Source organism: Opisthocomus hoazin, chromosome 21, assembly GCF_030867145.1.
Source record: "Opisthocomus hoazin isolate bOpiHoa1 chromosome 21, bOpiHoa1.hap1, whole genome shotgun sequence".
In the NCBI taxonomy this organism is placed as follows: domain Eukaryota; kingdom Metazoa; phylum Chordata; class Aves; order Opisthocomiformes; family Opisthocomidae; genus Opisthocomus; species Opisthocomus hoazin.
In genome coordinates this window covers 2,712,686-2,738,038 of record NC_134434.1, presented here as the reverse complement: position 1 = coordinate 2,738,038, position 25,353 = coordinate 2,712,686, and the positions used below count along the sequence as shown (strand labels likewise).

Below are 25,353 nucleotides of genomic sequence, written 5' to 3'. Positions count from 1 at the left end.
GTTATTAGCGATTACAGATTTCATGCTCCTGGTTCATTGAAGAGAGGAGCTGTGACACTGAAGGACAGGCACAGAAGTGAGTTCAAGAGCTTCCATATTTTAAGCCTAGTGTTACCCCTAACCTCTTATCTCCTCTATGCCTTGGTTTTCCCATTTATAAAATGAGGTATCTCACATTATTTACACCCAAACTCCTAGTAAAGCATCACTGTAGGCAGTAGGGCAGCTATCTGTCCATTTAGCAGGTATTCTTCATCTCCTGATGAGACTGGCAGACTTGAGCTAGAAGAATATCAAGCCTAGCCAGGGCTGGCTAGAAATATCCTTGATGACATTTGTTCCTTTGATGGTGTCTACAATGTAAGAACTTGCCAAAAGCAATCTCTGTAATAGACTCTTTTGGCAACCGAACAACAACAGAATCAGCTCTGTAATCCCACCTTCTCAGCAACCAGGACTGGGGAAATATTTTTTCTTGTACTCTCTAAGGATTCAGTGTCTATTGATAGCTCTGATTTCTCTGTGTCTGCTCATGCAATTTCTCCTTACCAATTAGCCTGGCAAGCTCACAGAGGCCCCAGGGCACGTGGACAGGCAGCACGGCACTGTGAGTTTCCTGGAGGGCAATATTGCAGAGGTGGTCAGAGAAGCGGCACAGACGCTCTGTCACACTGGCGTTGCAGAGATTGAGCAGCACATTCAGGCCCAGAGGCTTGAGGGAATTCAAGTGCATCTGCCAGTTGGAGTCATCAAACTGGATGCAGGAGGGGTTCTGCTGGTCCTGGGACAGGCTAAGCATCTCAAGGTGGTAGTCACACACAAAGTCTTCAGCCTCACAAGCCAGCACCTCACTGTCTCCAACAACCTGGTCCGACAAACAGGAAAATTCTAAATTGTTACAACGAATAGAACTTTAGCCTAGAATCCTGCAAGGAATTCCCAATTAAGTTCCCAAAAGGGTAGACTGTCTGTCTTATAGCTCCACAACAGACTAATTGTGTGCCCCTTCAGTATGTCTCACCTGAGCATGTTCATCCTCTCCACCCTCCGTGTCCTTGCTAAAACTCACATTGGACCCAGAGGGATGCTTGCTTCTGCTGTTTGGCTTTCGGTGGGCATGGGCATCGGGAGCCTTTGGAGGGTCACTAGGCCAGTTGTTCCTTTCTTGCTCATTGGTCATGTGGACTGTGTCTGCCAGGGGGCCAGAGAGCAGAGCATCTCTTTCGTGGGGCTGCAAGAGACCAACAAAATGAACAGTGGTGATTCAGTGGTTGAACATGAGCCCCTACTGATTCACCTGCTGCTTTAGGACTCCTGTAGAAGAGGATCTCATCCTCACTGTTTCTTTATCTTTTAAGCAAAGAATTGTGGCACAGGACTTCTCTACAGGCAAAGGGCCCCCTCTGTAATACCCTGTTGTGCGTGTTAGTCAAACTATGATTAGAACCAACATACTACATTATGGATTACATATTCCTCACCTCATCTTCCATCTCAGGGTGGCAGAAGGACCGTGTAGAGAGCTCATCAGTTAGATCTTCATGGCTATCATGAGGTGGTTCCACTTTCCCACTGAAGAACAGAACAGTCTCTGGGCTGGGATTTGGCCAGGAAAGAATCCCTTGCTTGTCTACACAGCAGAGCACCTAGAACATCCCAAAACACCCCCAAGAAAGCAAAATCTCAATGAAAACATGTCTCAGTGTTCATGCATATCTGTAAATATCACAACTTTAATCAACACATGGCAGGATAGACAGTCTCTCCTTCACTTCTGTCTTAAGAAACTGCACCTAGTAACCCTCCAAGAAATCTGAGAATTCCTTGCTCTAGCAGGATTGATGGGTTGTTTAAAACCAATTTTATTTCAGGGTATTGCAAAACTACGCATAAAGACCACAGGAAGGAAGCAACTACTGAACATGTCTCACCAGCTAGTACCTTATCAGGACCTGAACCAACTGGTTCTTGAACAGGAGTCAAGAGGGTTATGTGACCAGAACCAGAACTGGAAAACACAGACACCCTGTTAGATGCCACGGTATTTCTGACCATTGTTTTGGCCTGTAAATGTGCTGCTTGGACAAGACAAGACAGTTATAAACTTTTCTACAAAGACAGGTCCCTGAAGGGTTTGTAATTCCAGCACAGTGAACTGATCGCTAACAGTCTATGCTCAGGGAATGATGACACAAATGATGCAGATGAAGCATCGACACAGGGTTCCTCCTTCTGACAAGCCAGCAATACTCACAGTGACAGATCCCAGACTATGGAGCAAGCTGGAAGTGAAGCTCAGAGTTGGGGATTTGCCTTTTAAAACACAGAGGAAGTGGCTCCAGATACAGCGTATCATTTCCTGCCGAGGGAAGCAGAGGACATCAGCCAATTAAAGACTCATTCAGTGAAAGATGAGAGGAGAGAAGGTAAAAAGGGAGTATGACATTACCTGCTTTCAGGTTCAACACAGTGATACACTGTAAGATAAACAGCGGTCTCCGTGGGAATCTGTTAACTGATATAGTGCTGATGTTCTCAAGGTAAAGGAATTTCTTCCCCCTTCCAGAGGATGCTGACAGTCTGATTGCTGAATTGAGAATTCACCGAAACTAGCTTTGTCTATTCAAAACCACAGGAAGGAATTCTGAAGTGATTTTATTTGGAGTGAATCAGTATTTACCTCTTAGAACTTTTTTCCTAAAGTAACTGTCATCTCTTTGGATTATAGAGTTTGAGGCCTTAAACTTACAATCACTATGCTGCAAACTGGGTAAATGGAGTCACTGTGGTGAGGCAACTTGCCCAAGGTTACTTACTGAGGCAGTGACAATGTTGGAAATAAAGCCAAGGTGCCCTGACTACTTCATCATTACAAATGAATTGTAATCAACATGGTAATAAACAGAAAGAAGAGGATATTTTGCAAAATTAAAATGTGAAGTTGGCACCCTTCACCTTCCACACAAAAATATTTCAGAGGGAGTCCCAAACAGCTGAAAAGCTGTGTGTTTTTCTCTATGCACTCCTAAAGCCAGCAAAAACAGGTTTGCATTGCAGTGTTATTTTACTGCTTTTTAGCTGTTGCTCTGGAACGCAGTCACTGCAGAGCACTTCCCCCAAAGCTCCTTAGATCAAGTTCCTTAGATCCTAAGAGTTAGTACAGCCATGAGCTCAAATGCAAAACAATCATGAACTATCACCAGGAAGGAAAAAAGCTCTTATTTAAACCTGTTTCTCATAAGCAAAAAGGCTACATAGGCACAACAGGAAAGAAGCAGATCTTTTCAGTTAGGAAGGTCAGCTCAAATCACTTTCATTTAACACCTGAAAAACATCTCAGCTAAATGATGAACTAGCACAGAAAGACAACAAAATACTCAGCAAAGGAAGCATGTGTGTGTGCATCCATGTGCACTCCTCTCTGTGGCTGTGAGCAAGGAGATATGAGTTGATGCAGCCTGGGGAAGAGAAGGCTCCAGGGAGACCTTATTGAGGCCTTTCAGCACAGGCTTTTTAGTAGGGCCTGTAGCAATAGGACCGGGGTAATGGTTTTAAACTAAAAGAAGGTAGATTTAAACTGGGTATAAGGAAGGTATTTATTACAATGAGGGTGGTGAAACACTGAAACACGTTGCACACAGAGGTGGTCGATGCCCCATCCTTGAAAACATTCAAGGCCAGGTTGGACAGGGCTCTGAGCAACCTGGTGCAAGGTGTCCCTGCTCACGGCAGGGGGACTGGACCTTTAAAGGTCCCTTCCCACCCAAATCCTTCTATGACTCTATGGTATCTAGGGATTTTTAGTCACTCCTGAAGTCCATCTGCCTCCTTAAGGAAAGGGGAATCTTAATGCCAGATTAGACAGAAAAGTGTCTTTCCTCTACCCCACCTGTTCAATCTGGATGATGCAATTTATAGAGCAGCCAGATGCAGTTCCTCCCCCAGAAAAAGGTCTTCTGAACGTTTATTTGCCCCAGCTTTGGAAGCAACAGTAATGTGCTTAAACTTGTTAAGGAGCCTATGAAACAGGATCAGACTTATAGCCTAAACATCCCATGCTCCTCTCTTCACATTTGGTCTTGGTGCTGACCGCCATCCCCTCTGTTCTTTAGTTTTGGCTTGAAAAAGGAGGTTTTTCTGGTACAAGCAAAATACTTCCCATACTTCTTTCTGACACATACCATAAGAGGTCTATTTTACTCCTGGAACAGGAGGACTTGGCAGAGGTACTTTCTTCAGGACAGAAAAAGTTGATTTCAAACCATTTGTGATATTAAGAAAAACACAATTCGACTCAGTCACCTCAATCTCTGGTCAGCAGAGCAGCACCTACATGGGAAGGTGTAGGCGAAAGACATGCAACCTGCATGCACAGCAAATTAAAGCAGCAAATGAGTGACAACGGACAACTGACATAAACAAAAGGGGTCTAGGAACAAGCAGGAGGTCAGAGAGGAAGGGAAAGGATATCATGAAGTTCTGCAGTGGAGATGAAGAAAACAATTCGTAATAATAGTACCTGAGAAGATACCATCTCTGTGTAGCTGCTGAGAGTGTCCTCTGAAAACTTAGCAAGCTGCAGCAAGAGAAGAGACCAGTTACTATAATTGTGCTCAGAAATGTGTTATGAGGAACATCCTTCCCTAAATACTGTGCCTTCAGAGAGAAGAAAGCAGGAGCCCTGCTCTGTGGGAATCGCTATACCAAGGCAGACCAATAATCCATCAAAGCACTTAAGTGTCTAATGGACTATGTCTTTATCTGCTTGTGAAGCAGTCAAAGTGCTTGGTGCTGTACATCACAGAAGAACACACAGTCATTACCTAAGTGTCTGCAGAGAAAATAATAGCAATTAGACCCAATGGAGGCTCTTTCTGGATGGTTATTTTTAGATACAATGAGCCAGGATTGACTGATCTGTTTTTAAGCTATATGGGCCAGTTAAAAGAAGGGAGCTAGAAGAGTGGTAGTAAAAAGCCGGGCCCTGTAACACAATGGACACAGAGGATGTGAGGTGATGTGGATGGGATGTGGATAGGAAATGAAAAGGAATTATAGCAGGGCACTACCATGCAGCTCTTGGAATTACACCGAGAGATTTACTAACTCAAAATTTGTGCATCCAGCACAAAGGAATTCCACACTAGGTATAAATTTGACAGTTTAAATTTAAGTATATTCATAAACAGAGGTGAATATGGCAATTATATTTGTATGTAAATAAAATCACACCCCAAATAATAATGCATATACCTGGCACTTTAAAAAGGATCAGTTTAACAAAGCTGAAAAAAGTCAAGGCAAATTTGTCAGAAATAATTTAAACTGAGGAACTGTTTAACAATATTTTATTAGAATTTTAAACAGCGACAATCCCGCAGTAAAAATTAAAAAGCCTAGTTCTGAGTGGAAGTGAAAATAGAAGTAATAATTAACATAAAAATAATAAAAAGTATACCATTAGGAAATTAAAACCAGTCCACATTGCAGGCAAGGCAGACGTGTTAAATAAATATTGCTATTCCTTATTCAGTGATATAATCATACCATATGATAACTACGAAATACTTTCCATTCTAACACTAGCTACTGAAAATAAATATGTTTAAATTAGCAGGTCTGGACAACTTTCTGACTGCTACTGCTGATTTTGCATAAGGCTTGAAGCATGGATTAAGTCCTGGTGCAATGGAAGAAAGCTAATGTGGTGCCAATGCCTAAAAAGGGTAAGGAGAACAAACCAAGTCACCACAAGACCCAGACAGACTTTGATTTCAGACAGAATAACAGACCAGCTAACAGGAGACTCAATTAAAAGAAAAGAAGTGGAATAATACAATCAGCGCCAAACACCACAAGTATATGAGTAATAAATCTCATCAAACTATTGTGATATCTTTTTTGAGGAAATGAAAAATGTGACTGATAAAAGTAATGCTTTTGACGTAGACCACTTGGCACTTTGACTTGATGCAAACTGTTTTACTGGTTTTCTAACAAAAACTAGAGTAATACTGGAGAAATAAAGCCCATACTAAATATATTAGAAATAGACTATCTCCAAATGGAACAGAAACTGAGGAACTATTTGCAATAGGATGAGTTGCTAGCTCAAGCAGGGACAAATTCTGAGTATTCTGTTAATAGGCTGAAAGAAAACTAAAAAACATTACTGACAAATTGTAAACTACACAAAGTTTGGGGCAGGCTTCAATAATAAAATAAATACTGTTACAGAACAATATGGATTGTTTAGTAAGCAAGCAAAACCATGCATACCAACAGGAACAAAAGTCTGGTTGCATACCTAGGAGCAAAAAGGAAGGCTGGACTTAGAGGATGAGGACTCTGTCTTAGAAAGCAGTGAGTCTGTAGATTATCAGGTGAGCAAAGCCTGGCCATTTAAAGCTGTGGCTAAAAGATCTAACACGATCCTTTGTTGCACTAACAAGGGAACATAGAGTAGAAAGTCCAAATTATTCTGAAATTTAGCACAAGCACAACTGCTACTGGAATATTTTGTGGGTTTTGGAGGTTCATAATTCTACAGTGATCCTGAAGCACTAGAAAAAGCTAAGAGGAAAGCCAAGAGAAAGATTCAAGGGTTGGAAAATATGCTTATAGTGACTGAATGTGCTTTAACTCTTTACTTAACCAAAGAGACGGTAAAAGGGAATGTGAGTAGCTACAACAGACCAAAAATTTGATTGATGTGCTCTTAAATCTAGGAGACAAAAGATGTAAATGTTCCAAGGGCTGGAAATCAAATACTACAAAAATTCCCACTAACATAGAATACCCATTTTTAGCAGTGAAGGTAAATAATTTTGGAAACAACCTATCAAAGGCAGTACAAACGTCTTCAAACCAACATCAAATTCCCTTCTAAAAGGAATGCTGCTGTAGTCCAACTGTAGTAATGCAACTTGAGGCAGGGGCTCGCCTGGGGGGTCTCTGGTTTGTGTCCTGCAGGATGTCTGACTAACTGGTCACAAGGGTCACCTACGGCCTTGAAAAACTGGGAATCAAACAGCTTGAACACGATGGGAGAGGGCAGAAAGTGGAGAAGAGCATCACACAGGCCATGTGACTGGAGACGAAGAGGGTCTTACCTGCTACATTTTGAACAGAGTAGAGAGAAGGAAGGAGTGAAATAGAGAGGCCAAGAGAAGACTGCCCTAGTCAAGGGGCAGAATGACCAAGGCACATCACAACGGTTGTTCTGCTGCGGCAAGGATGGAGGATCATGTTTGAGATGTCACAGAAAGAACTGGCTGGACAGAGTGAGCTCCCTGGACAAGAAAAAGGAGAAGACAGGAAAGAACACAAGGAAGATGCAAGTATGAGTGAAAGGGCACATCGGTATGTTGAAAATGATGAAGCAGGGAAGCCAGGGAGTTCTGGCTTTTCCCAGCCAAATAGAAAGGTGTGAAGGGAAAGAGGAAGTTTGTAAAGACAGAAACCAAGTGATGCTGAGAGTGGGTGGGAAAGGTAAAGTGGAGAAAACACTGAAAAGAGATGTTAAAGGTGCAAACACCAGTAAGTGAGGTAACATATGTCCTCCCTCCCCGGACACAGGCAGCTCAGTCATGTACAACCTATAGCGAAAAGAACAGAAAACACAGACCCAGGGCTACAGAGGGCAAGGAAGGACAAGAAGAAGAGAGAAACTGTACAAGGCATAACAGAAGCCAGCACAGAAGACAAACATAGCACAGTGATTCTCACCAACACTGCCACCAGGGAAGAAGAAGAGACAGCCATCAGCGCAGCCAGTTCAGGATCACACACCCATCAGACTACCAAACTCCACTCCCCAAACCAGCACCAGAAATTCCTCTTACTCCCTGACCCACTGCAAATGCCATTCCTGCAAGCGAAGCCCCAGAGCCTCAGGAAAGGGCTGCTTAGCCCACATGTTAAAACAGGGGACTGCAGAGAATCTCATGTATCCCGTTCTTTCTCAGTGGCTAAATGTTCCCTAGTTACAGCCATCACAGGGCATTTATCTTCATGTTAAGTCATCTGACAGATTATATTTAGCTGACAGAAAGCACATGCCTTGAAGAGATTTATGGAATCACTGGAGATTCCTATCACCTTGGGATATCCATAGACAGGCTGAAAAAATTAAAACATCTGTTCAAGAAGAAGCCACACTGTGCTGCAGGAGAGGGCATAGCTAGGACAACCAAAGACCCAACCAGCTTTTACAATTACATGGACACATCTGCTGAATTCACTGTGCTCGCTTCACAGAGCCCTCCTCAACTCCTGCCATTTTCTCTGCAACGGTTTGATGTGGCGAGATACCTACCAGTGAGGTGGATGAGGCCTTGCTCATCTGGGCCAAGACTCTGGCTTCTCCAAAGGCTGTAGCAAGAATCCACAGGACAGGAAATAGCAACGGAAGGATGGGCAGGACACCATTCACCTGAAAAAAAAACGTTTGTGATCACCAGCAAGCACAGAGACAAGAAGAAGTCATAGCTCTCACATGACATCTTTTCCACCACAGTGAGAGGACAGGTAAAAGGTGATGGCAAGTAGGTAGCAGGCTGCTTGCACTGGAAGCAGTGAAGCACAGGGAGAAGCACAGGAGGGGTGACACACACATCCTTAGGGGTTTGTAATGAAAGAGGCTGTGAACAAATCACACCAACTTGCAGTTGGTTTTCCTGCTGAATTTGGCATAAACTCTTACAAGTTTGAAAGCAAAGGATACCATATATATGTATACACACACATACATACATACATGGTAAGTAAGAGAGAGCAAACAACATAAAGGGCAGTCTAGGAGGAATGGCCATGGTAGAGCCGTCGTCCTGCTCCACCGAGAGTTCTGGGGTCCAGCATGCACAAGGGGATGCACTGGATGCTGTCACAGGATGAAGCAAGCTGCTGAGGGAGAGAATCGGTCTCAGTGGTGCTCTGGGGAGGAAGTGTAGTGGAGCTCAGAGCTCTCCTTTACCTGTAGCTGAAGAAGAGTGTACTGCCAAGAGGCAATTCCAGGAGCTTTGAAAATGAAGCGCACAGCATTGGTGATCAGGAAGCCAGCCTGCAATTCAAATGGAGATGACGCTGTCAGCTAACTACTGGTACTTGTAGGGAAGGAGTTTTCCCTGCCTTGTAACAGCTGTTTCTCAGCTCTGGGAAAGCCTAGAAGATATAGTTGGTCTGCTGCTGCAGTTCCTCCCCCCACTTTCACTGCTAGATGGATCAGCATCTTTGCTTCTCTGAACTACCCAAGGCACACACAGAGACAGCTGCGTGAGTTAGGGCCTGGCCACAATTTCCTGTTGACGGCTGCAAATTCTTCACTTTTATTGACAAAACACGGCTATATTCAACAACAAAGGCTTGAAATGAGACCTACCAGTACAATAGGGACAGCATATTTCAGCATCACTGACTGTACAGTGAATCTCTCATTATCCAGGGCTGTCACAGGACGCGACAAAGCCATTTCCAGACACCACCTAAAAAATGGAAAACAGCTTAGATTGCATCAACCAAGACCCTAACCCTGCACTTTCCTCAGATATAAACCTCCTAATAGACCTGATTAGAACACTGCATTCACCCTATGCTATGAGGAGTGACCTTCAAAAGAGAAGCCAGGTTCTACAATAACAGCGTTGCACTTGCCATGGTAAATTTGCAGTGCTGTTGAGCAAACTCTGCAGGTCTCCTCACCCGCGTAACAGGAAGGCTCCATCACCTCAATGTGTGCTGAAACTCCAACAGTTGACCAAAGGGTGTCATATCACTAGTTACATCAAATGCATGAAATCCGTGACCTCCCTGTATTGTTCAAATTCAGTTGGAAAGTAACGAGCTGAACAGTAATACTTAGCATATACGTGGTTTTATACATTAGCCTACCCTACCAGTCAAGGAAGACAATTGAGAACAGACAGTAAGAGACTTTTAGCATTCCCAGGTAATAAACACAGCATAGCATATTTTAAAATTCTTGTCCTGGACTGGTAAGTCTCATTCTTCACCGACGCAAGGCAGCAACAAGGATATAGACAAGCTGTGCAGGCATTGTACACTGTATTTAACCCACCTGACATTATCAATTATCGGGGTCTTTAAGACACGGAACAGACGATACAGCTGAGGGTTCTGAGGTCCCTTCTTCACTTCTCCCCTTGGGGAGGGTGGAGGTGAGAAAGGTGGAAACAGATCTCCTGGCTCCAGAACTATGTGCTCATCATCCTAAAAGAAAGAAGCCAGAGAGCCCAAAGGCTGCACAGTCGGGGCCTCGGTGGAATCCCCTCCAGGGACTGAAGGTTTAGTCCAGCGGGATTCCTCCCACTGCAAGTGATACAATACGTGTTTGTCACAGTTCCCTCTCCCTGCTCTCAAAAATTCATTAGCTAAACTGTTGCTTCAAACTTGAAGCAAAATTAAATGCTTGTGTTCAAGCACATCTGGTTATTTCATGAGAACTGGCATTTGGAGTGAAAGTTACAATAAAAACCAACAAAGGTGAATTTCAAGCTTTAAACTTTCTCCAATCTTCTTCAAGCAGTAAAATCTTCACATAGATCTTGTAATTGATTTGTTCATTTACTTGTAGCCCTGGTATTTTATATTACCTTCTTTTCTAACAAATCAAGGAGAGGGTCAAAACAGACAAATTTTCTTTCTCCACATAAAAAACAGTATGAAGTAGAGAGTTTGTATGCCGTATCAACCTACTGGATAGATTCACTCTACTTTTGTTTAGCAGCACACTACAATTTCCCCTTGACCTGGAAAAAATGGAAATGTGGTGCTTTGGTATCACATTAATGTCTCCTGTGCATTGGGTTTGGGAGTTCATAGAGAAGATGCAGCCTGTCTAACAAAGCACTGTCCTTGACTGAACTGGAATTTCATGCTATTTTCAAGGTCAGAAGAAATCAAACACTCCAATAATCTCTACACTGGGAATTAGAGTATTAGCTAGAAAATCCTGGGAAATGTATTGTTACAGTCCAGGGAAATAAGACAAGCAAGTTACCTTAATCCCTCTCAGAGAAGCAAATGACTCCTGGCCTGGCCTCAAAGCAATGACATCTCCTTCTACTAACAGGCTCACAGGCAGGTTGACAAGATGACCATCCCTGTAGGCCCAGTGAAGGGACCAGGATGGGGCATAAGGCATGTGAAGGTCAGGGTACATGGAATCTGGCCATTTCACCTCTTTGCCAAGTGCATCTGAAAGCACAAAGTGTGAAAGAATTAAGTGGTAATAACTCTGGAGGGGCCAATCATACATCAATTTACATGCTGTAGTGGCTTTAAGTCCTCCAGTGCTAAGCTCAGTCCTTTCCCATGATTTTTTTATCATCTCTCTTTTTCTCCTCGATGGCTTTTCCCCTCTCTCTCCACTCAGTGGAGAGTGGAGAGAGAACTCACAACTAAACATAGTAATTTTATAACCTTAAATATATACTTGTACAATGGAAAAGCTAAAGGCTGTCCTTAAAACTGCCACACTGAAAGGAACTCCCGCCTCAGGTTGAAAAGCCCCTGCTGAGATGATGCTCACACACAGCAATTTATTTCCTTCTGTTCTATGTTGTGGTACAACCCCACGTATTCTTCTCTCATCATCTGCTGCAAGGCAGATATTTTAGTGAGATACTAAGGATTTGAATTACTCCAAAGCACAGACATAACAGACGCCTACCTGAAAACACACAGATTGGAAGCACATGGCCACATGACAGCTCAAAATTACTATTCTACAGGGCAGGCATCAGTAGGACACAACTCTCACAGCTGTTTCTGTGTAACACAGGGGAAGGCTAGTAAGCTCCATTAGTAACGTATGTGATTGGGTTTGGAGAAAAATCCAATGGGAGGAAAACACAAATGCAAACAAGAAACAGATGAATGAGACCTCACCATTTATCTTCTCAATGATTGTCTGAAGTCTCCTCTCCACCTCTCTGCACTTCAGCCTCTCTTGACGACCGATCATGAAGAGATCCAAGAGGAGAAGGAGGAAGAGTGCCAGTGCATTAACTATCTCAGCACCTTGGCTTTGCACAGCAAAACAGAAGAAAGCAGAAAGCAGATGAGGTTTGAGTAAATGCGCAGAATACACTGCCAGCCACCCACCGAGACAAAGGCACACCTGCCTGATCGTTTATTCCTACATCCCACAGACTTATGGCTGAAAAACAAAAGCAGGGGAGCTATGACTACATTTCTTCTTTAGAATAATGCCACCAGCTAAGTCTGAAAGGATCTGTCTCTATTAAAAAATGCCATTACAAATACAGTCAAGACAAGCTATGGTGCATGTGACAGCACAGTAACTTCTATGAGCTTCTAACTTCTCTGGTTTCAAAATCCTTCCTAACTGTGATAGTGCCTTAGGATTTTTCAAGATCTAGGAATGCTGTAGGAAAAAAATCTCAGTCTCACCATAGGACACTATATGGGTCTATTAAAAGTAGTGAAGTTGGCTGAAGTTTTGCAAAAGGGACAGAACCACCAGTATAAGTATGCTAATATCTAGACAGAATGAGGGACAACACTGTTAAGTGAGCCACACACAGTGTGGAGACAACATAAAACTACCACCTTGCTAGAGTTAACCAGCATAGGATGTTTTACTTACCTCCCCTGTGGCTGGCTCCCATAGCAGCACAGCAGCAACAGCACTGCCAGAAGCATCAGAGATGCACCAGGCCAGTGGAAACAGGAGCAACGGTTACCATGGTACAGAAAACTGCTCCTCCACACCTCCTACGAAAGGAGAGCAGCAGTCAGCATTCATGAAATACAGATCCAGACATTTGAAAAAGCAGAGTGAGAAAGGGTGAAGGCAGCAGCTGACACTTCAGGGTGAACACAACTTTGTAAAACCCCTGAAAATGATACAGAGCATCCCAGAGGAGTTATACAAATGCTACAGCAGTAACGGTTGCTCAGCTGGCAAGTCTGCGTGAACACTCTCTGCTTTACTCCTGCTCAGAAGAACGAAAAGGCTTCTGTGCCAGGCTGCCCCACTGTCCCTAACCAAGCAAGGAACACTCAACATTTAAGTACTGTGCATAAACACTAGTACTTTGTATTCAGCACACAGGCCAGACAAACATGGTGGACAAGGAGAGACTGTTGAGCTTCACAGCTCTTTCTCTCCACCTGATACATAACCCCCTAGGCACACTGCCATTAGTGGTTGTTGAAGCCCTTAGATCTCAGGTGAAGCTAAGCTCCTGTAGAGCTCCAGCATCCAGGAGAGAAGTGCTGAGAGAAACATACCCGCAGGTAATGCCTTGCTTTGGTCCCAAGGACCTTCGCAGTTCTACATCCAGACACTGCAGCCGCAGCCTGGGAGGGAATGCAGCCAACTTTTGCTTCATCTTCAGCTTTACTTTGAGAAGGGGAGATTGAATGCCCAACCCTGTGCTGTTTGGTGCCTCACCTTCCATGAAGTCATTTTCTTCCGTTCCTTCTGATGCCCCTCTAGCAGTGCTGACAACTGGTCTCTCAGGATCGTGAGGGCTTTCTTTGTGGTAAGGCCCAAACTTGAGGTCATCTCATCCTGAGGTGCCAGAAAAACAAACTGTTTAGTGCTTTCCTATTTTCTTTTTAGGCTTTTTTTTCTGGTGGCTAACAGCACTCTGCTGTGAATGCCCTGCACTCATCATCACGAGTCTGATTCTCCATTTTCCTGAAATCATCTTCCCTCCTGTGAACTTGAGACTGCTGGCTGGAATTGGAGCACCTAGACAATATCAGGTAAATAAACCAGCCCTGACTGTGCCAGATAAATACTTTATCAAAGCACAATATCATGTCATTTCTGTGAAACAAGATTCTAATCAGCAGAGGCTGGGGACAATACAAATGGTGGCTGCTCAGCTCTGAAGTTATGCAGGCTTGAACCGGTCTCAGCTTGTAGAGACAACAGAACACAGTTATGGCAAAATTTTAATGATACAGGATGGATATTTCTAACAGTAATAACAACTAAGTAGTAGAATATCTGCAATTCTAAACAAGAGGGGTCTGATTTCCACAGCTGCTTGTTGCAAATTTTTGGTTGTAAATCCTGCCTCTGTGGCTACTTTGGCACCAAAACCCCCAGATTTAAGTGCTAGCTTCAGGATCAGTTCAGGAGGACACACAACTCCAGCATTGACTCTCCATTTGCAAGAGAAAGCATTAGAGTTTTAAGTGCTGAATTGTACAAACATACGGAGGAGGCATTTGGACTTCAAGGAAGCACACAGAGTCCACCCAGAGCACTGCTCCCTCACTGGTCAGCAAAGAGGCAGCAGCCTGAAAGGGCACAACCCAAGAGTGTGCCATCTGCAAAGCACTGCCATGAGATGCTGATAACAAGAAAGAGGGATAAATGCTTGCATTTCTGGGGCAAGAATACAAGCACTTTGCTTTCTTTCAAATCACAGAGACTGCTGCGAGGTACTGTGGGTACCAGATCACTGACAGGGAATCAACAAGAAAAAGCAGGCAGGTGTCCATGAGAGGGCTACGGAAGCGATCAAGGAACTGCTTGATAAAAGTTCTCACCTGCATTTCATATTTTAATACAAACACCCTGAGGGCGCACAGCGCATAGGATATCCTGCACGTTAGAAATGCTCAGGTGTTTCATACAGTTTACAGAGCACAGAACTGCTGGACACAAAGCAGGCAGGACGCTTCCCCACCATCCCCACCAGCGCGACACAGCCCAGCGCACAGCTCAGGCAGGAGCTGCAGCGATTCCTGCTGCTGCGGTCACCAGCTCTGCCCAGCCCTGCTAAATCCACCCCGGTCTCAAACTGCAGCAGCTCTGCTCTTCAGGAGCTGCATGCACACACCCAGCTCTGCAAGTGCAGCTCAGCTATGATCTGCATTTTTCTTCCTGTTCCTTAACCGAGTGGTTTCGTGATGAACGTTTACCATAAACTAATCTTGGACTGCAGACCTGTTTGCATTGACGGTCCAATCCAAAACCGTAACGTGTCAAGGAAGAGTAGACAGACGCTCTTTACCATCTACTACACACACACTCCCCACCTACCAGGGACAATCTGAAACAGCAAATTCTGGCCAGGCAGAGTTTAGCAATACTGCTTTAGCTGCACTTTTACACAACTAAAAATAATCCTGCTGTAGTTCTCATTCTCTGTGTCAGTTTTAGGAACAGAGGAAGCAGTTCTGCATTGTTCTTGGAAGCAGCCCAGGTAACATCAGCACAGGACTAAACACAGGAGTCTCTCAGAGAGTCCCAGACAAGAAGACGGTAAGAGTGGAGCTGGCAACAGATGTGCAGCTGCACCCCGGGGGTGCTGCAAACAGGAGTGCCTGAGAGCAACACGGAGCAAGCAACAAAAAGGTTTGTCTCTCTCTCTGCTGACTGCGGGCTGTTTCGGGCATAACAAAGCACCCACAAAAACACTCATTCACTCCAACACAGGGAAAGCAGACAGATAAATAAAAGACACAGAATGAAAGGCAGCAATAATAAGAGGGGCTTTAACTGAAAAGCAAAGTCTGCTTAGACGCCACTGAGCTGGTTCCAATGGACACATGAAGAACTACAGCAGAAATCCGAGGAAAGCTGCACTTCATGCCAACAGCTAGTACAGTTACACACTGCCTGGGAAGAGAAACTGCCACATCACAGCAGACAGCGAGCCAGTAAAAGGGAGAAAATCCAGAGGTAATCAAAAAGGTTCCTGAAATACTTGCACACCTGCTGCAGTCTCTACACAGGAGTTACGGTTTTGCCATAGTATCAGTCAAGGTGAGGGCAGCCACAAAGGAAGGTGGCTGTAGCAGGTGAGAAAGGACAAGTGCAGAGTGTGGTAGGGCTGGGGGAAGAAGAACAGCAGGGATTGTTAAACACCCACCCTGACACTTCAAACATGGAGTATTCGCCAAAGCAGGCAGAGCCAGCCTGGTAAACACTGTAATAACGTGAGCGAGAGGCTGCCTGCCGTGACTCAGATAAGCTACTGCCGGTGAGCATCAAGGGAAAGTGCTTGCAACCAAGGAATAAAAGGGACGGGCAAGAAGAGCCACCCTGAGCTCCTGGCAAGGGGCAGCTGCAGGTTTTCCCAACAAAAGGTGTCCTGCTAAGTCATCAGCTGCTAATGAGGCATTTTTCAAATGCCCTACAGTAGATCTTTCTATACAGCAAACCTAGGTGCTCTTAAGCTGTCCCAGAGGGATCTTTCCAGCCTTTCATCAGCTGCAAGTTGCTCTTCCTGCCACAAAACAGGAGGTGAGCACCCCAGGGTGAAGAAGCCATTCACTGGTGGTGTCAGTTCATTAATGAAAACCTCAACACTCACATCTTTGCTTTGGAAAGTTGCAAAGAGTAATCCACTAATTTTCAGCTCAAAACAAAAACAGCAAGACACCTTCCCACACAGCTGCCTTAGCATAGGGCTTCCTCTGAAGAAAAAAAAAACACCAAAAAACAGTAAGTTCCAGGTTACTGTGAAAGCAAACCCCTGATGGGTATCAGGATGCGTTTTAAAAGGCTATGCTTTCCTTTTGCCCATGCCTAAAGGGAAAAAATCCCGAGAGAAAATGAGGGGTTGCTTCCTCCTCTGCCCGGAGAATCTGGCGAGCACACGAGCCTCTAAGCTCCTCCGGAGCTGACCCCCTGCCCCGGCTATCACAGCCGGAGTCCGAGAGCGTCACTGAAGCCAGGCAACCCTCTGCCTTGCGGATGACACCGTGCCACTCTCAGCATTGTATTCTGCAGGACGGCTGTTAAGGAAAAACACACAGTGCAGGAGATTTTTTTTTACACATGTGATTTTATATTCCAGAGGGAATGAATGTGCTGAGGTTTGGACTGGACAGGAAGGTGAAAAGATGCATTAATTTCTCTGCTTTCAGTAAATAGCCCACATGTTAAATTACTGCTTAGCTTGCCTGAAAACATTACGGAAAGGGAACCCAAGTTAGATCTAGCAAATGCCCAGGTTTAGGAGCTGGTTTGGCTCTTCGGGAAGGAGACAAGAAGCAGCTCAGAGCTAGGAGACAGGGACCCATAGAATCTGTAGACTTTTTTTTGCTTTACCCTCTCAATTGGCCCTGCATAGTTTGAGAGGGGGAAATGAGTTGGCAAATACCCAATGATCCAGCAGCTTGTTTAGATCTGTCGTCTTGCCTGGCTCACAGCAAAGGCTTCCTTTGCCTTCTTCATGGGCTGCAGGAGTGTTTTCAGACTGATAGTTAGGAAAAGAGTGGTTATCTTCTGATTTTTCCTCTGATAATGTGAAGTTGTTCCTGAGCATCAACACCTACTCATGTCTGCTTCCCACAGCACCTTCATCCTCACACAAAATCACCTGATCTCTCCTCCTAACATTCCCATCCTGTTCTTTTACACATAGAACCACTCAAGAATATCTTAATACTTTATCAGCTACTCTCACACTCTCTGCTATCTGATGAAAGATAGAGCTCTTGCTCCTTCCTTCAAGAGGAACAAACAAGCAGAGAGGTCAGAATGTCTACATGTAAGAAACAGACACAAAATGTGCTGGTGTATCCTATGTGCCAAACATTTTTTTAACTAATTATTTGCTTTACAGAATTCACCCTTCCAACTGTTTCTGTAGGCACGTAAGTTGATTCAGTTGAGCAAAGTGGGCTGAATTACCCTCCATCCTCTGTGGATTCGGTCTCTTGCAGAATAAGGGCTTCTCACCGAGACTGCTGCACACTTCACTGTAACTGCCTTTACAAAGATTGTTTAAACAAACAAAGGAATAGAAAACAGAAGATTTGCTAGAAGCTTCAATTTTCATAGACTGCAGTTTCCCCCCTCTGATTCAGACTGGTATGGAAAACCCCTAAGAGGCAGCTGTCAGATTGCTTCCCTCCTTCCAGGCCGCACACACTAGGCCCCTTTTTTAACACTTCTACTCAATTGCTTTTCAGATTTAAACAGTTGGAGGCGGGAAACTGGGCAGCAGAATGTTCTTCCTTTTTCTGAGAGCTATTTTTCTTAGCAGAAACAAGACAGCAGATTTTAATTTAACTATGACATTTTGCACACTTTTAATCTGCTTCAGAGATTACACCTCCTGAAATGCAAGCACTATTCACAATTTCAAAAACACATGAGAAGGAGTAACTCCATGGAATATACTGGCGTTTAGTACTGTAAGTCAGATTCTTGCTTAGGGTAAAGCACAATATGACCCATAGTGGGGTTTTTTGGGTTTCATCAGAGAGGATGGCAGATATCATACACGTGACAGCGCACAATTTCTTGGGGTAACATTTCTTACAGCAGCCTAGTGCTAGAGAGGGATTTATTCTTGCTCTAAAGCAAATCATACATCAGCATGCTACAGCTCTGTCCAACCACAGCTGCTGAGTTAGTGCTCAGACTGCCTGAAATGGCATATCCATGCTAGAGAATGATACAGCTGTAGCCAGCAAAGCCAATGGATAGGCCACTCTGGGCAAAATACTACCTACATCCTTGGTCCCCATTATGCTTTTTGTCTTTCTTGGTGCTCACCTGGTTGCTTTTCAAACAATATCTGATCCCTGACTCCTAGCAAGAGTGCTTGTCTAGTGACCCAGTCTACATGAAGCCTCCACCGTGACACATTCCCACTCCACAGGATGATCTTTTGATTAAGACTCTCGACTAACCGTCAGGACAGATGGATTCTGCTCTTCCTTCTGCCACAGATTTCTGCATGGCAGTGTGAAAACCAGATGCGCCTCTGTGTCTTAATTTCTCATCTCTATAACAGAACTACCAACTCCCTACCAACTGTAGGCGTTGTGAAGATTATAATATTCACCAACCCACCTGTACACTGCTGGAAAGTACAGAAAAAAGAAATATGTGTTGATACTTGCACAATTCAGGCAGCTCCATCAGCAGCTCATGGCTCTGTGGGGACCATCGCCTTTAAAAGCGGACATGCTGGGAAAGGTACCAGAAAGCACAGCGAACACAGCTATTAAATTTGGTTTAAATGCCACCTGACATGAGCTTGGCAGCCACAGCTTAGCTGTTGGTGGTCTCAAATCAAATGAAACAAGCAAAGTCTTCAGCACAGCAGTGCCCAAATTAATGGACAGACCAGTAGGAAACAATTGTCTCCTTCCTCCATCTGCAGCAACAGTGTGAAAGGCAGATCAGACCTCCCCCTGCCCCTGGACAAAAGAGTCCCCACAGCTTGGTAACTGGGTGTCTGTTGGGGCTCCAGTGTGGGCACTGGGTTTGAGGCTCCCCGCAGCTCATCGCTAACAGGGCCTGCAGACTTACACTGCAAACAGACACAGCTGCAGGAGCACAGATTTCAGAGAGATCTGGCCAAAGCAACACTAATCAGCTGTCTGAATCACCACTGCATTTTGGTGTAAACAGAGTCCATTTTAATCCAGACAATGACACTCACATTTTACACTCTCCATAAAGCACAGAGGAAGATGCCAACAAGCAAGATCAACCTTTCCACATGGGTAATGCAAAGCCCAGCGCTTTGCTTCTCACTCAGCTAGTAGCAGCTCAACGGCAGAGAAAGCAGCGACTGCTCCCCAGGAAACAGCCCAGTTCTGAATTGTACATTCCCCAGTCTGTCTCTTCGGTCCCGTTTGCAGCAGCAAATCCCCAACCATAGTTACCTGCCGCACCAGGCTGCTGGCAGGATGAGGCAGTGTTTATGCAGTGCTTTGAAGCTTACCTGTACTATGCAATTATTGAGCTTTAATTACTGTAATTTATCCAGTTACAGTATTCCTCCAAGTTCAGAGAGCAGTTAGGGGTCCATATATAGTCTGGCTTCAACACAGAGCATACTGCTTTACACCAATGCAGAGCTTACTCCAGAGGATGCTCATCCCCTTCCAGAGGCCAGCAATTCTCAGAAATCCACAGAACTTCAGCACATCTTTCCCCCCAACCAGTTTCCTTCCCATCCTCACTTCTTTATATGAAGACTTTGTGGACTGAAACTGCAATATAGCCTAGCAGATGCACTGCAAGACTTGTCAAAGGGATAAGGAAGTTCAACAGCTAGAGATCAAAGAACACAGAAGAAAAAGACAAATTTAAGTCACGAGGCAGAGGGGCAGCAAAGCAGGAGTCAGAAGCTAAAATCATGTTTGGCCCCTCCTGCTTGTTCTAGGGTTAAATCTGCAGTTTAAATATGAGCTTCTTTCCCCATCACCTCCAACACCAAGTCATTCTCTAGCTAAAATCATCATTCACTGCTTCATGTCCTGCCATAACCTCTTTCCCCAAAACCCCAAAGCTCTTCACGCATCATCATATCAGGCAGGATGCAGGCTGGGGAGGGAGACAGGGAAAGCCATTTTGAATTTAATTGTTAAGGAGAGAAACTTACTTTGCAGCATTTGCCTTGGTGGGGGATCCAAAAGCCGGCCTGCTTGAAGAGCATCTGGGCTAAATTCCTGCGCCACTTCCCCAGCAACTTGCACTGCTGCTGCCCTCCAAAAACGAGAGAGCAAAGAGGGAGAGAGAGCAAGACTGTGCAGAGCCCAGCACTGCAGAGAATGAGACAGAAGCAGCAGAGTGAAGCACCAGTCTGCTGATTAATTCAGCCTGTTTCCAGTCACGCTGCAGATCCAGCAAGAAGGCAGTGGGTGGGGGTGGGGGATGAGGGAAGGAAAGGGGGGAAAAAAAAGGCAGAGAGAGAAGAAAGTTTGCCAGGATAGCACCAGATGTCTGTAAGAATGGTTCATTCATCAGATGGAGTCGATGCAGCCAGAACCCCTGGGTTCCCTGCCTATAGGGATGCATATGCATGGGTTGATATAAGGGTTGATGCTGACAGACAGGGGTTTGTGGAAAAGCAGATGGCAAATTAGACAGGACAAAGTGCTATAAAGTACACTACAGGGGAAGGAACACCTGAACAGGCAAGGAAAAAGATTAGATTGAGACAGAGAGACCCAGGAATACTAACTCCCCTACATAAATCTAGGAGAGTCTTCCAGATGACTCCACAGCTTTGGATTCAAGTTCAATTTAAAAATATAAGCATTTGCTATTTAAACAAGTTGAGATGGTTACAGGTCCAGTCTGAAGTGTTCCCTTCCTCTTCGCTTGTTTATAGAGAAAGCAGCAACAGCCGCTCTCAGCATCCCATATTCATCCATCCTGAGCCACATAATCTAAACCAAAAGGTGCACATAAATTCTTCACAGCCGTGCCTCATGGCTGGGGCTTGACACCTGGGCAGTGGCACAGAGAAGGCAAAGGATTAGTGTAGACAGGGAAGGGCTGGGTAGAACAACTGGTAATGGGATAAAAAGGCCTTTGGAGGTGAATAAGGAATGAGCCTTCTCTCTCATTCTCATCTTTCACAGGAATGCTTCCTTCTCACTGTTGGAGGGAAGCACCTTTGTAAGTGGGTTTTTATGTAGCTCCTACTTCAGTGCTGTCCTAATTCTGTCTGGGGCTTCCCAGTTCTGTAGAGCAACCACTAAACCAATTGCTTTCATTCCATACAGAAAGGGGTAAAGAACTGGCCCAGCCAAGAACCATGTCAGTAGCTTACCGAGGACTACAGCTGGCTGGTACAGAATCATGCAGCTTTGAAGACCATGTACAAGCGTCAGGACTTGCCTACCTGCCCTGGCCAAGCTCTTCCTTTCCTTCACTGAGTTTCAGATGCCTAAATAGGTACAGCCCATATTCTGTGTTTAAAGCCAGAAGCGCAGAGATTAAGAGGTCTTGATATTTACAATAAACCCAACGCAGGATCTAGTTATCACCTCTGTGTTGGCACCAAGTTACACATCGGTATATAATCTCACAAAGCTCTTGAAGCCAAAGTTGAAGGGAAGCAGATGCTGCATTTAATGTAACTTCATGAGAAAGCAGAGGGAGAAAGAGGCAAGACATCCTTCATCCTTCTGTAGGGCATTTTGTTTCCTAGACAACAATTTTAAACTGCAGAGAGGAACAATATGTCCTAATGGCACAATTTTTCCTTCCTTCCTCTTTTCCTGCTCACCTACTCACTTCAATACAAAGAAAAAAGTAAGGAGAAAAAAGGAAGGATCAACAACAACTACAAGGGGTAAGAAGGAACAAATCCTCACACACATACATGTAACACCCTCTCTTATGACAGAGCTTGCTGATCTGTTTCCCATGGCTCTGCACCTGCTGGAGACTTCAACGAATGTGAATAAAACAATTTGCTGGTGACAGTGCAATACCAGGAATAATCTTTGTGCTTCATGCAGTTAAGAGGTCCCAACACAACTTTCTTCCACCTCAAAGATTCCAGCTTTTGTCATGAACACAAATGGCAACGGATCAAATTTCCTTGCCTTGTTTGCCCCACTGTTGAGAGACCTTGCTCTAAAGTGTTTTGCATAGGGCAGTAATTTGTACTATGTAGCTTCCTTCTGATGTCAGCTGGTATCATGAATTACATCTGGACATGCATTTGTACATTAAATAACAGAATGTACTATCTTTGAAAGAGCAGAAGTTGTAAATTTGAGAACTGAAGATAAAACTCTGCATTGAAATAAAACGCTGAGTATAAAGGCAGAGGGAAGGGACTGAGACCCGTACAAAAACTGCAGCATAGATGAGAGATGCCTGAGGAAATAGGACCAGTTTGTGAAAAAGCCCTTGGAAGAAGAGCTGAGGTTTTAGAGAACAGCAGGTAATAAAAACCTAAGATACTGTCACTGGCAAGATAAGAAGAGGCAGAGGACTTGGGCTAGTTTTCAGTCCGAAGGTAGGACTGCAGCTCTTGTAGGGCATCCTGGAAGAAGACAGCTCAGGACCAACAGTGCTGTAGTGGGAGCAATGTGGAGCACAGCACAGGCTCCCTGCACACTGTTCCGGGCTCAGGCCAGGAGGCACGGTGCTGTATCCAGGCTGCAGCAATTACACTGGCATAATACAGCTCAGTTGTTATTAGTAACTGTGGAATGGATGATGTCAATAAGTTTTAACAAATGGTGTTGCTGCTAATACAGCCTACCTCTAAAGTAACTCAAACTCACAAGCCGAACGTTGTCCTGTGCCAATCAGTGCTGCTGTCTGTCTGGATATATGCTGAGGGGTCTTGGAGCAGAGATTCTGGCACCTTTCACAAGTATTAAACTCATTTCAGAAATACACAGAAAATTAAAAAGTCAGGAGAAGAGGGGAAAGAACAAGATATCAGCACATTTAATTTAAGCAGGTTTTGGCACTGCTCCTAAAATACTCTCTGCCTTTCTCTGCAGTGTCTGGCTTCTGGCAAAAATTGGAAGGTGGCCTACATTACACCTGACATACTCTGATCCTCAGCCATTTCTGACAACGGAACTGTATTAGCTGACTAGAGACAGAGGACAAGTCTCTCATCTTCTGAGTGACAGATGTCTGTGCTGCAGCAGTGCTCAGAGCACGTCTTCTGTTCCAGGAGTGCTAACTCTTCATCACACACATATATTACAGCAAAGAGATTGCTTTCAGCTAGACTTGGGACTGATGTTTTCACTTGGGTTCATTTTATTTTTAGCATTTTAAAATAAACCTAGCACATCAAATTTACTACTGAGGTTACACAGAAGGTTAATTTGTTCCCTTATCAGCATATATGTGTCCAAGTTCTTCACTTTGGAAAGGAAGACAGATTCTACCTTAAAGGGGATGAAACAAGGATCTGCAGTACTGAAAAAAAAATAGCAGCAAACTCCTTAACACCAAATAATATACTGCTAACAAGAATAAAATCATGGTCCTTCCTCAGAATCCAAACAAAGTAAGTTGTAAAATGCAGCTGTCTGTATCAATGGGGGTTTTTTAATTCCTATTGAAAAGAGTGTGGTGATCTCGTCTTCACTTTTAATCCCCATTCAGAAAGGAGGGAGAAAAAACTTCAGTAAGTCAGGAGAGGAGACTAGGACTTCAGAACACCATGACTCCCCCCATAATCTCCTCGTGCAGGGTACTTTCCCAATAGGCCTTTTAAAGGTCTGTTACAATACTGAGCATGCTGCTGCCTGTCCTGCAATTTGATATGCTCTTCCTGCGTTGTACAATGAAGAATGTCATATGAGAAAGAGAGAGATGAACCCAAGATAGTGACCTACAGTAAAAGTGTCCCCGCTGTGCTCTGCTGTGGCTGCAGCAATGCCAGTGTTGGCGCTCTCAGATCCTACGCAGAACACACCCCTGTACAGAATGGCAATTGCATCATCTCTTAAAATGATCAATACCAGATTAGCCCATGATGTCATTAACAAGAGAATAAATAGATAATTATCTGCATTGGAATGTCACCTCCATAGTAATACAGCAATTTGATATAAAACAACACAGTTCAAACACATCCTCTGAGCATACCAGCACCAAGAGGTTCAGGCATGAGTAAGCCTAGGCCTTCCTGGTCTAGCACAGATCAGAAAACCCAGCCAGTAAGAAGTCTAGTACGCAAGTGCAAGAGCTGATGTGAAAAACTGAGTACCTTTTAAGTCACTTACACTGCTGTAGTGATCTTTCAAAGCAGATCTGAGTCTAGGTACAGACTACTTTGGTAGGTACTTTGCACTCATGGTACTTTGCACTCATGAACAAAACCACTTCTTGATGCTGGGAGCACTGTAAACAAAACAGCAAGAAAGGGATACACGCAGAATAACAGAGAGACAGCAAATATGATCTGACAGACAAAGCTTACAGTGTGGTGGAGAGAAGGAGACCAAAAATGAAAGCCAAGAATGTTCTTTTACCAAAGACAGCTAAGATCTTGGCGTGTACAATGTTCTTCATGGGTCTCAAACTACCTGTCCCATTTCCAGAATAAGGGATCCAGAATAAGGACCAGTTCACTTTTTTTGTGTGAGAAATACATTTAATACTCAGGTGGCTGCTGAAATGTGGCTAAAACATAAGTGACCAGCAGAATACTCACTACAGTGATCAAAATAATTTTACTTTTGGGAAGCAGTAACATGTGCCAAGTTTACAGCCTCCTGTCAGCCACAGCAGATATGTCTGTTTAGTTTCTATGGCAGCTATTCATGAAGATCTCTCTCTCTTCTTTTTCCTTTGAAGCTGAAAGCATGGCAAGGTAGCAAGAGACAGATTGCCCCTCCATACAATATCTAGATTCACCTGGCACTTTCTAAACCAGATCTAGAAACACTATCCTGCAGCACTCCCTAGAAAGACATGCAATTGCCCAAGAAATACATACACTTATCACCAGAAAAACCGAGCTCAGATGATTTCATCACCTCAACTTATCTAAAAAAATCTTCTCAATGAATTCAGCCTCTCAAATAAAGCCAAGCCAAGTGTCCAGGGGACTGAAGCCCTACCTTAAAACTCAAGAAAGACACAGCGTATGTGACAGCATA

General features: G+C 44.2%; 1 protein-coding gene across 6 annotated transcripts in view; it reads right to left on the bottom strand.

Moving 5' to 3' along the window:
* The window catches only part of TMEM94 (transmembrane protein 94), a 53,107-nt gene that overhangs the window by 19,091 nt on the left and 8,663 nt on the right, over positions 1-25,353 (bottom strand). For 3 of the 6 annotated variants that reach the window (XR_012766001.1, XM_075440878.1, XM_075440880.1), the window contains exons 1-14: positions 20,361-20,529; positions 13,439-13,558; positions 12,629-12,756; positions 11,908-12,044; positions 11,018-11,214; positions 10,076-10,227; positions 9,380-9,482; positions 8,975-9,061; positions 8,318-8,434; positions 4,520-4,576; positions 2,255-2,359; positions 1,482-1,646; positions 1,022-1,231; positions 550-865 (exon numbers count right to left, since the gene is read on the bottom strand). Coding sequence is in view for 5 of the 6 variants with exons in the window: in XM_075440878.1 (XP_075296993.1) it covers positions 550-865; positions 1,022-1,231; positions 1,482-1,646; positions 2,255-2,359; positions 4,520-4,576; positions 8,318-8,434; positions 8,975-9,061; positions 9,380-9,482; positions 10,076-10,227; positions 11,018-11,214; positions 11,908-12,044; positions 12,629-12,756; positions 13,439-13,558; positions 20,361-20,414 (1,948 nt within the window). In the remaining variant the exon portion in view is untranslated. Of the gene's footprint in view, positions 1-549; positions 866-1,021; positions 1,232-1,481; positions 1,647-2,254; positions 2,360-4,519; positions 4,577-8,317; positions 8,435-8,974; positions 9,062-9,379; positions 9,483-10,075; positions 10,228-11,017; positions 11,215-11,907; positions 12,045-12,628; positions 12,757-13,438; positions 13,559-20,360; positions 20,530-24,474; positions 24,553-25,353 lie in introns of those variants that run through there. The other 3 variants (XM_075440883.1, XM_075440881.1, XM_075440882.1) reach the window with 3 other exon arrangements.